The 12,728-nt window shown below is 36.9% G+C and overlaps 1 protein-coding gene across 2 annotated transcripts; it reads right to left on the bottom strand.

The window, feature by feature from the left end:
• Positions 1 to 1,125: 1,125 nt before the first annotated feature.
• RB195_009223 (uncharacterized protein) lies at positions 1,126 to 11,878 on the bottom strand (the record flags this gene model as incomplete). Of its 2 annotated transcripts, XM_064196106.1 has the most annotated exons (5): positions 1,126 to 1,213; positions 1,374 to 1,550; positions 1,633 to 1,752; positions 1,815 to 1,918; positions 11,828 to 11,878. In XM_064196106.1, the coding sequence occupies 5 exons, from the start codon at positions 11,876 to 11,878 to the stop codon at positions 1,126 to 1,128; spliced, it is 540 nt and encodes a 179-aa protein (XP_064047250.1). The 2 variants fall into 2 exon arrangements, with proteins under 2 accessions (XP_064047250.1, XP_064047251.1); XM_064196105.1 differs by lacking the exon at positions 1,126 to 1,213 and having other exon boundaries at positions 1,343 to 1,550.
• Between the last annotated feature and the right edge of the window lie 850 nt (positions 11,879 to 12,728).

A 12,728-nucleotide genomic window follows, 5' to 3' on the forward strand; every position in this document is an offset into this window, starting at 1 on the left:
CGAAGGCCAGTTCGAGAATAGGTTAATTGTCGCAATATTGCTGAATTTTTGCAGCCGCAACGAATTAGTACAACAATTTTTTTTCAAGCGCTTTTTTTTACAAACTGAGAGCGAATGTTCGCACTGTGTATGGTCGGCATCCCTATGGGTTCAACCGCATGAACGTGACGCATTCGCCGCCAAACACTTATTTTCTCTGCTCAATACACTCATCTTATTTTGACCTTTTTCGAATCAAAAACACACTGGATCTATCCGGTGAAACACGTTCTGCGCTGAGTAAAGTCACTCTAGGTGTTCTAATATTTTTTCAAAAAAAAATTCCTGTGAAAATATAGAAGAGAGCATAGATTGCTAAGCCTCGGGTATCGTATCTTCTTAACGATATTTTTAAAGATTAAAGGCATCAGTCCACGAATCTGAGGTGGTACGGATTTCAGGTGGAGCATTCGTTTACGGAATAGTAGATTAAGGAGAGAGAGATGATTCTGTCCATTTCTTTCTAATTGCCGTAGAAAACGGTCCGGAAGATACGGCTTCGGGCGTTCTGGCGCACCATTTTCTACAAGGAGTTCGACTAAAGCGCGCCAGCCCTGTGCGGCGCCGCATCTTTCGGGCCGTTTTTTACGGCAATTAAGAAGAAATGGACGGAATCACTCTCCTTTCCATAATCTACTATCCCTTATAAGAATACCCCACCTGAAATCCGTACTACCTCATATTCGTGGGGTGATGCCTTTAAGCAGGTGGAAAGATTTAGCAATAACAGTTTTTTTTCTTCTAAAACTCTCTTGGCGAGATTATCACATAGTTTGGGCATTTGGTATAGAGGAAAAAAAGTGGGATTTTCAACTTCTGAAGGTATATAACTAGCTATAACTTTACCTTTTAAATTTATGTTACTTTATTTACTGGTTCCACGATAAAAGGCTCATTTACAGTCAGCGCAAAACGCGTTCAACTGAGCTAACGCGACGCGTCCAAAGGAAAAGCGAGCGCGCTGGTGCCGTTTGTTTATGACGGTTGCAATGTTTGTGACTGGAAGTAGATAAGTTTCGCTACTCGAGTTTTCGTTGATTAGCCCTTCACCACAATACTGTACTATTTCGCCCCAAACGTGTCGCGTCAGCATGGGTGGGCACACGCGTCGCGTTCACCAGGTTCATCACGATCGACGCCGACTGTGTTCGCCTCTCTCTTAGCTGTAATGTGGCTAGATAGATAGAATGAAAAAAAAGTGTTGTCGAGTCATCTGCGGAAAATTTTTATCCAAATTTCAATAAGATCTCTTCGTTAAACTTACATTATATATCTTCCCTCGTAACTCCACCGTATGTACAAATCAATCGATTTGAAAGAAAAGAAATACCAACAGAAAAACTATTAGAACCACTCCAACTGCTATCGCGACGGCCAGCAGAAAACTGTGATCGGCGGGACGAGGCGTTTCGATCGCATCTGATTGGATTTGGTTCATTCGTGAGAATACTTCCTTCTCCGTTTTTAATGTTCCATGAAAAGGTGACGGCAACGGATCGTCATCTGGCGATCTGAACACAATCGATTGCGATCAATATTACTGATCTTTGATAGGGTGAGTTTTTTCTTTTGTGATAAAGTAAAACGTCGCACGTGATGACTATCCGTGGAGATTCTGGGACGAGTTTTGTGGATGTACATGGGATAAGATAATCGCTGAGACCATTGTTACACGAGTTATTCGACTCCAAAGACTGTCGTGCTGTCTTTGCGCTGAATTCGATTTTCCATTTAGGACCAACAAGAACAACAGAAGGAAAAATTCAATCGCTTACTTTTTAATGAATTCCTTACTTATCGTATCACGTGGAATATCGTAACCGGCGACGGTTTTGTTGTCTTTAGTTTTAGGAGCCGGAATTGTCATATTCATATCCATCTGGAATGCAAAAAAAGCTAGGATTGAGCTGATCCGGTGCTGCTATGATAATCCCACGGTTCAAGTGAAATGCTAACAGATTGGTGAGAAAATCATCGCGAAAAATAAATACATCCATGTGTGAGAACAAAATTTTTATCATAGAGGAAATCCGATGAGAAAATAACATGGTTTGGATCCAAAGTGACTTGCTTTCCATCGAATCCTGCGAATGAAACACGTGAATCCGATGTGATTCACGCCGAAATGCTATACATAAGCAGATTTTTGGAGTTTTTCTGTTCATTCCTGGGATTGTTTTGCAAAAATTTAGCCGTTGAATTCCGGATTTCTCTTTGATTTCTATTACATCGATTCTACAAATATCCAGAATAGTTAGAATATTACCCAGGATAAACTTAAAAAGTTAATTATTTAAGTAAAAATAAATGAATATAAATAGAATACAAATACTATTCAGAAGAGCTAAATACTCTAAATACTCAACAATTATACGAAAACATACGAAAATTGAAAAAATTGAAATCATGATAATGAAAGATCACCTCTTCCTGAAATCCTCAGAAATCGCCACTTTAATCATTTTTGAAATGAAATTTTGTAACTGAGTAAATTTCTAACGATTTCTAGCGTTGTACTGATTTTTTTCGCTCTGATTTCCTAAGACTGATTCCGCCGGTCAATCATTTGATCTTTCTCAGTGATTTGATTGAAAAGAACTGTCAATTCAATGACATCACTCGAAAATGACGCAGAAAAAACTTCGAATTACTCGTTTCGAAGATATTCATTCGAAAAGCTACTACGCTGATAAAGGACGCATTGAAAAGAAATGCTAAATGGAAGATAATAAAACTAAAGAAATAGTATTATAATAATAAATAATGTTAATAATAAATAATAACAATATTTTTATCATAATATTATAATAATAATAAAATAATAATTATTAAATTTTAGAATTAAATTAAAATTAATAAATCAAATAAATGAATTAATAATTTAAACTTATTTTTATGCTACATTAAAAAATAAAAAAAAACACTCATACAATACATGGAAATAACCATACTTTATTGATAAATATTTTGAATATGTAAGTTATACTATGTAGTTGTTTCTAGAAATAAACCTAGAAATTTTCTTTCTTTTGATGTCGTTGAAAAAATATTGAGGTTTGTCTAAACATCATGACGTTAGAGCTGAAAATTACAATTGTGTGAATACTGTGAAAAAGATGTATAATTTCGGAAGGAAGATCAATAATTAGGAATATTCTCGTATAATATTCGATTTCTTCCTTCACAATTCATACATGGTCCACCTTGAAATGCATGCTTGAGGACATTTTGGGAGAAATGAGGAGAAATAGGCAGAATGAAAATGAATGAGTTCTGATGCTGTGCGGTAACATTCGAAGACGTCCCCATCGCTTTGAAACACCGCTCGTCACTCGCCAAATGATCGAGGACAGAGAAGCGGTACGCACGAGCTCCAGGTAGCAAACAAAGGCTAGAAGCGACTTTTTGTCGCGCGGCAAATCAAACGCGTCATGTTAAGTCGTTGCTTGTGATTCCTCGCACCGCGCCGCATTTGGGAAAAAAAGGCGCGGAAACGACTTAATGGATGCGAACGCTGGAATGAGATCGAGCGCGGTACAATTTGTGATTTAAAAAAAAAACATGCAAAGGATAGTCATTACACGAAGTTTGGCTAGTTTTTTGTTTAAAGGCTTCACCCCACGAATCTGAGGTGGTACGGATTTCAGCTGGAGTATTCGTGTACGGGATGGAAGACTACGGAGAGGGGGTGATTCCGTCCATTTCTTTCTAATTGCCGTAAAAAACGGCCCGGAAGATGCGGCGCGTGCACAAGGCTGGCGCGCTCCTTGTAGAAAAAAGTGCGCCAGAACGCCCGAAGCCGTATCTTCCTTGCCGTTTTCTACGGCAATTAGGAAGAAATGGACGGAATCACTCTCCTCCCTATAATCTACAATGCCGCATACGAATACTCCACCTGAAATCTGTACCACCTCAGATTCGTGGAGTAATGCCTTTAACCCATAACAGCAATTGCCTGAGGTTTATTTCCTCAAGGCAGGATATTCTTAGTTATTTATTTGAAAACCCGAAAAAGCTAAAAAAAAACAATTGGACATTGTGAAAATCGTTAAATTATGCTGTATGACTGAACTCTATGACTCTAAGGATTTTTTTTTTTTGAGAAAATCTTCCCTGCAACGTATAAGTATCTGTCTGAAACAAAAATCTGAGTTATGTGAGTTTAATGCTGAAGAATCTAAGAAGAAACAAACAAAACCTCATATTAATTTTACAAAGAATCAACTAGGTTAAAAATTTTGGAGAATCCGAAAAAAAAAGTAGATACGCTATAGGTCCTTAGATCTCAAAAAATGATTTTCGCCATGGATTATCGTGGGGATCGTTCAACTATAACGTGCAATATTCACAATTCTTTAGTGACGCTCGTCAAACGAAGCGACTTCAACAGGAAAGCATCATAGTGGTGGTTGAGCCGGGTATGCTTGAAGGCATCACCCCACAAATCTAGGATGGTACGGATTTCAGGTGGGTTATGCCTATACGGAGTCGTAGATTATGGAAAGAAGGGTGATTCCATGCATTTCTTCCTAATTGCCGTAAAAAAACGGTCCGGAAGATACGGCTTCGGGCGTTCCGGCGCGCTATTTTCTACAACAAATTCGATTGGAGCACGCTAGCCGTGTGCACACGCCGCATCTTACGGGCCGTTTTTTTTACGGCAATTAGGAAGAAATGGACGGAATCCATAATCTACTATCCTTTATAAGAATACTCAACCTGAAATCTGCACCACCTCAGAGTGATGCCTCGTGGGGTGATGCCTTTAACAGAATATGTAATCTCGACGAGTTTGCCGAGAAGTCCTCTCTATCTCTATTACATGCATCGCCTTTCTCCTGATCCTGGCAAAATCGAAGTTGTATTGCCTACAACTTGTTGAGTACATTTATCGCGAATGCTGTGATCCGCACAAATATGGCAATCAATTCTTTTTATTTAAAAAAAAACTTGCCAAAATGACCTGAAAAACATCTCAACAGGAAAGAGGAGAGTTTAGTAATCTCCTGAATATTTTAAAGTACTCCACTTAAGTTAAGAGAGTATTTCAATCCTTTTACACAAACACATGAAAGAAACAGTCGAACGGAAAATCTATAAATTATACACGTGTTGATTTTGGTGAAATTCAATAAATTTATGAGTCGTAAATCAGATACGTTTTGTTCAAAGTTTGTCCCATTAGCCATTTAAAAAATGTGGTTTCACATTCAAAGAATCACATAAAATTTTATGGTTTGATAGGAACCAAATGAACAACGAGTTTTAAAAAAATCAGGCTAGAAGTCCAGAAGTCTTTATTAGAGTCCTTATTTTTTGGAAGAAGTATGCGCCGAAGCGAGCTTATTCTCCATGGAGTGTGGATAAAAAAGTAGGAGTGGAATTGAATAATAATAGTAATAGTAAAAGTAAAAATTGAGCAACGAGGAAATAAATTGAGAATAAGCGAAACAGCATTTTTCAACTAAATCAGGAAGATTCGCAAGAAATTTCGCAACAATAAAGACGTTAGGAATGGAAAAGATTAAAAAAAAACACACCCGGATTTAAATTGTTCTGAAAGCAAAATAGATTCAAATAGTGCCATTATGGTTCAGTGACAATTTATGGAAATCCACAAATGACTTTTGAATCGGTGTTTTTCCCAGAGGTTTCCAAACTAATGTGCACTTATCTGATTAATTACGCGGTCATTTCATCCATTAATTACATTAAGTCGCTTGTATGTATAATACGACGACAAAACTGTCAATTTAAGCAGAATACTGAACTTTAGGTAACAGGATTATAAACTATAAATAGGCTTCATTTTAAATAAGCGGGTACTTAGTTATTCTCGTTTTCAGAATGAGACATAAATAAGAGTTTCATTAGGATTGTGAGAGAACTGCCGAATGTATTCCACCAAGTGACCGCGACGCGTCTTGTGCGTCACGTCGAAGACGGGTTCTGTTCGGTCTGTTGAACACATTCTAAAGCTGTTATTTTTATATGATAAAAGTGTAAAGGATAAAGTATCTGTCGTTAATCAATCCGCTTGAGATGCGCCACCACCTCAATTCAGAATCTTGAGTTTGAGGTTCACGAACTGGCCTATACAATGAATTACGGTGGCCAGCGATGATCAAGTCAGTGATTTTATCCTCCCGGACAAGTTTGGTACCAATTTATTCGTCCCTGAAGCATGATATGCTTGATGAGCACTGGGGCGGATTCGAACCTCCGATCGGTCATGCAGGCAGTGGATTCTCTTACCGACTGCGCTACACCCGCTCCATTTATATGATATGTTCATGTTTTGAGTACATTTCTCTTGCTCACGAGAGAGTATATGTGATTACGAATATATTGAACTTACAGTGCGTTTGCATTGTTTATCTTGAGTAGAGAATCTAGTCTTATTCGCGAGTTATTTACTTCTTTTTGATGATCTATAAGGAACAAATGAAAAAAAATGGAAAAAGCAGTGTTATGGAAATGAACGTTAACGAAAATTGACAGGATGGAAAGCAGTATTAATAGGCGGTATCAGTGTTTTATGGGTCCAAAATGGAAAATAGATAAATATCAAGAAGTTTTTCTCTTTCTATGAGTTTTCACAGCAATTTCTGCATCCAATGTGAATCATCGCGCAGAGTCGCCGGTCGTCTACTTCTTTTCACCTTCATTCCTTCGTATCGCGTGCGGAAAACAATGACTGTAATGGGTTGAAATAGTGTGGAATTAGGTGAACGGGGAGCATTTTATTCGAAATTTCGAGGATCGTAAGGGATTGGGCGTCAAATTTTTTTCCCTCTTTGAAATGTGTAGTGTGTGATAAGTAAAAGGCTACATGATTGTACTCATTTCTATTGTTTAGCTAATGAAATTTGATTGGTGATGCAGATTTTAGGAAGATTTTATGTAATATTTTACGTAATATGAAACATAACGCAATAAGAATACATTTCTAAGAGCAAAAAATCAATTTTCCTTCAATCTGAAGACAATTCTTAGCAATTTCATTATATTTGTATTACATTCATCATTATATTACTATTATATTTCATTATATTTCTGGGGCAACTATTTCTAAAAAGTTAGGCTGAATCATTCTGGAAACTGCACATCGTCAAACAAAAAGGCAATGTCCTTAGCAGATGGACATCTATCAAATAAAATGACAATAAATATGGTTTAATAATGGAAGTAAACTTGCTGTGATGATCGTTACCGCAAGAAAACTTCCCAGCAACTTATCTGTGCAGAGAAAAATGTCTAGGAGGAGAAAAGACTGTTCAATGGTTACTGTAAAGAAAGAATAAGTCAAAGTTATCGGAGAAAATTGTTTCTGGAGAGAAATCCATGCATAAAGCAAGAAATTTCTATCAAAATAATCTAGCCACAAATAAATAATAAGTGATAACAAATTATGAATGAAAGAGATTCCGTTTTCATCGTTTCATTCCGACAATTTCAACAACAAGAACATTTCGATTCTTTCTATAGTATTGATCGTGTGACGAATTTATAACGAAATAATTTAAAACATTAGAAAAGTTTAACATTAAACTATAAAATGTGAACGGTTTGAGTGAAGAAAGTTCTGGAAAAACAGCTGGAAATTGAAATGTAATGATAAAAAAATTGAAAAAGAAGTCCGGGAAGGATTTTTTTGTTTCATCTGCAACACGCACGCCTTATCGTAAGCATTTTTGCACAAAGAAACGAATGAGGAAAGAGGTAGGAACACGAGGAAGTAGAGGAGAAGATGAAAAAAAAACGAAACGAATCTGATAAGGGTCCGCGGTTGTGAAACGTGCGGTAAGCAATGAGAAAACAGCTTATCGCAAATGAGGGCCCGCGTTTCCGCCCGTCGCTTCATGAGCAGAACGATAAACACACTGAAAACATGAAATGAAACACTATTGACCATGAATTCCCAAGTTTTGTTGAATTTTCTCGACAAGAACTTCAAATCTCTTCTTTTTTAACTTTAAGAACTTTATGATTTCAAAAAAAAAACCTACTCTTATGTGGAGAATAACAACAGAAAAAATTAAGCACTCGGAGAATTTTGTCAGGATAAATAAAAGAAGAAAAGAAAGAAAAACGAAAAGGAAGAGAGGAAAGAGAAAGAAGAAAGAGGAAAAAGGAAGAAAAATAAGAGGAAAAATAAAATATAATTAATATAATATATATAAATATAATACAATATATAATATATCTAAATAATTTTTTTCTCGAAATTTGGATCTCAAGCTCGAATGGTGTTCAGAAGTTCATGGTGAGGATTTTATAGGAGATGCCATGCATGTTCCAGAAAGTTGTCGGTAATGATCTTATAAATATGACACCGCCGTGGAAAACATTTCAGTTACGGGACACAGTAAGAATGGAACTGTGGTGATGGTTTGATCTGATTCTAAAAACTCGTCCTAGGCGGAAGGAACAAGATTTTTTTTCTTTCATTTTTTAAGGAAAGCCTTGGATAGAAAGTAGAAAAAACAAAATCTAGAAAAAAATCAAAAGATTGAATCAAATTCACTTCCAATTAACAATTTTATATTCACTACAAGCTCTCGATTACCATTAAACACAAATTCGTCTTTGTGATTTAGTTAGCATTTTCAAACATATATTTCAGTGATTTTTTTCCAAATGATATTTTTGAAAAAAAGTGCTTGATAATTGTATTTTGTAAAACTTCAAAACCCTATCTTTTGTTGTAACTTGCTATATTGGAGCTATTTTTCCCTATTTCTCCGATATCTGACCTTTCAGGGAACACATTTTTGGTTATTTTATTTTGACTGTAAGAAAAAACTCTGGAACACAAAACAGAATCTTCTCTCGTACCTAGTGACCATTCAGTAGAATATTTAAGAGTCCAGTAGCCATCTTGGCTTACCTAAAAGGATTCTTCCCGGTGTCCACTCTGGGAAGAAAAAAATCGGACGAGTTTAGTCGTTCGTGACGAGGTGCGCGAGTTTACTGTATCCTGTTAGTGACTAACAGCGGTGATTGTCAGTCCACCATCACCACATAAATTCGTTTAAGGTTGGACGGGTTTTGATAACAAGATCTGTCTTACTGACCGGAATCGCCTCGTCAGGAAGCAGAGGTCTCACAGGTGGTTTTATATGAGACCATCTTTCACTATTGCTATTTTATAGGTGTGCTGAAATGAGCCATTGAATCCTCCACTCGAGACTCCTATCCTAATCTTTAACACATTTAAGTTGATGTGATGGTGCTCATGGTTCATCATCACTTTACATTCACTTCAAAGTTCCATAACTTATCACACAATTTTCGAAAATAAACGTGAAATTCGCCACTCTTCCAAAACCAGAAATAAAATGAGCAGATAGAAGACCGTTCCACTTCAGCCATAAATTCATTGGAAAAATGGAAGAAAAAGAATGCACAGATGTAGCCAGTATGCTAAAAGGGTGCGATATGGAAACTTTGAAGGCATCACTCCACAAATCTGAGGTGATACGGATTTCAAGTGGAGTACTCGCGTACAGGATAGTAGATTATGGAGAGAAAGGTGACCCTATCCAATTCTTCCTAACAGCCGTAAAAAACCGCCCAAAAGATGTACACGGCTGGTGCGCTCCAATCGAACTCATTGTAGAAAATAGCGCGCCAGAACGCTCGAAGCCTTATCTTCCGGGCCGTTTTTTACGGCAATTGAGAAGAAATGGACGGAGTCACCCCACCTCTCCATAATCTACGATCCCGTATACGAATACTCCACCTGAAATCCGTACCACTTAGAGATTCGTGGAGGGGTGATGCCTTTAAAATGAATTTTCTAATCCTACCTTTTCACTTTCCGTTGCTGATATATTCTGATGTGGTTACGGTAAACAAAACAAATTTGTTGTTAACTTTAGAAAAGACGAAGCATCTTCATCCAATCAAGCACTTTACACAGTAAATGGAGAGAAAACAGAAAAAAAAGATTCAACGTTAACATTCCGTTCTTGATGTCATTGAATAACGAAATATAAAGGAAAAGAAGAACGAGACATCGAGAATTTTGTTAATTTGTATTCAAACTGCGGATATTCCTTACACCACTGGTCCATCAAATAATTAACGTTGTGGCTGGCGCGAGTTGATATTTGAAAAGAATTTTTTTATCACTGACAGGTGATATTGGGTGGAGTTCCATTGAAAAACTATCAGAAAAATGAAAAAAAATGGGGAAGGAGGAAAGTAAGTGTTTGAAGTTGAAATGAAAAATATTCAAAGTATAGATTTAAAATGTTCCTTACATCTTAATTCCGAAAATGAAGGAAATACAGGAATACAGCACTATCTGAGGCTTGATCCAATAAATAATATTTTAAAATACGAAACTCAAAATTAAGGAAGCCGTGAAAAGTGCTTTTTTAAGGTGTAACTAAAAAGTCATTAAATGGATCCCTATTTTTCCTATTCGTCATTCGTACATAACATCATTTTTTGCTATTATCACCAAACATGCTTCATTCCAGTTATTCATTAACGAATTAAAAAAGCAAAGAAAAACAAACAAAGTGGTGTCCCTAAAGAAAGCTTCCTTAAACTTAAACTTAATTCCTTCCTTCCATAAACTTCCTTCCTTAAAGATTCTAAAGCCCTAAAAACTGCTCTTCTTTAAAGAACACGAAGAGATATTTACACTTCTATGTATTTGTGCAAAACTCGTTAAACAAATTCTGGCAAACTTTACAAACGAGTTAACTTTGAGGATAACTTCGTAAATAAAAAATAGTGCCTCAAAATCTTTTTAGGATACTCGAAAAATAAGCATAAAATCCCCCCCTCCCCCACCCCTAATTAGCACGAAGTGAATGAAGGGGAAATTCTGAAAGCGAAGGGTTGCGCTGATTCTCGTAGTCATGTGGCAAATGAAGTTTTGGCCAGGAAATCGAATCCCATGACAAAGTGCAGGATAGCGCTAGATTTTGGGCAGTAGTAGTTTTACAAGAAACGAACTTACTCCTCGAATTAATGCAGCTACTACTTTGTAACTCGACTGACACAGAATGATGCAGTGAAGTAAACGCACATTAAACGCTTTTTTCTTCCTTCCGAAATTAGGGGGATTGACCTCGCGACCTCGCTATCAAACGAAATGGCGCCGCGCTGCGCTGATATCGCGACACAGAAATGTGAGAAATGACGAATGAATCAGCCGTCGTCAGCGCATCGGACATCTTTTCGATGAATGGTTCATTGCGCTGTTACAGAGAGGGTTAATTCGGCGAGCGACATGACACGCTACCATGCATGGAATTTCCCGGAAACTGCAGCCATCGTTGTTGCTATTCTGGCGTTCTCGTTTGATTTGATGGAAAAAATCTGATAGATTTCGTTTCATTCGATTATGACATTTTTCACGAGCGAAATTGGAGCGAATTGTGAAACTGGATCGTTTGGGTAGGGATTGAGTACGCGAAAGAATCGCAAGAAACGATGAAAGTTCAACTAAAGGTTCCAGAGTTTACTTAAATCTATTTTTTTTTGTGAAATAGTCAAGCTTTGAAAATGTTTTCTTATCCGGTTTATTTATTTTTTTTTACACAACGTCCTTTAACAGCATCAAATAAATTATTGGAATTCGACGAAAAATAATCGTGAACAAGTTACATTATTAAGTAATAAAAGATGTGAAGAGCGGCCGTACACCGACGTGTAGTTTAGTGGTAAGAAGTCTCAACTACGTATAAACAGTCAATGGTTCGACGCCGCCCAAAGGCATCAAAATCTTTCTTCTTTCGACAAGACGAGAAAGTGGTGTAAAACTCACTTGGGTGGGTAGGGACACTAACGTGGCGCATCGACTCCCCTCACAACTCATCGCGTGAGCCTCACATATCCGGGTATGGAACCTCAAACGATTCGGAATTGGTCGCGTTTGCGCGTCGCAAACGGATTCGTTAACCTTCAACTTCGTAATTTTTATGTACATGTGATAGAACTTTATTTGTGGATACTTTTTCACCTCCAACATCTACTGTTTATTTCAAAGACCCTCCGAGCATTATTTTATTTCATTATATACAGAAATTAGCGTTTCTGCAAACATTTGAACTCTTTTTTTTGGCGAAACTTCTACATAGTTTTTTTTTATTCTGAGTCAGAGAAAACATGTTTTCCTCTTTCTTTATTCATTGTTTAGTGTATCGTTGGTGTATGTGAACAAATAAATGAATAAATAGTTGAAATGAATATTCGAATGACGTGAAAAAAGCGAATGGAATGATGAGTGCAAAGAATACGTCCTCTAGAAATGAGGACACACATCTGAGCAAACCTTGAAACTAGTGCTAACACATCAATTTTGATTTGGTTTGTTTTCTCTCAACTGGAATACGGTAATGAAGAGTAAAATGAAAGTCTTCAAGCAACTTCTACGACCTATACTAAAACTTCGACTTCTGTATGACACTGGTAGAGAGAACTATGTATAATAAGATTAGAAAATCAGAATAAAAAAAAACACAACGTGTCATTCCGAATGAATCATCTGTCATTTTTTCAATCAAAGAGATAAGATGCTGAGAGAAAATTCCATTAGACGTTGTAATTGTATGTTCACTAACGACGGTATCATCAACACCGTGTCGTTTCATTTTTGGAAAATTTCTTACAGACCTATGAGGGACCATGGAACCTTTTTAATTCACAAATTTCCACTGATTCATTTC

The sequence above is a fragment of the Necator americanus genome, chromosome III, assembly GCF_031761385.1.
Source record: "Necator americanus strain Aroian chromosome III, whole genome shotgun sequence".
Taxonomy (NCBI): domain Eukaryota; kingdom Metazoa; phylum Nematoda; class Chromadorea; order Rhabditida; family Ancylostomatidae; genus Necator; species Necator americanus.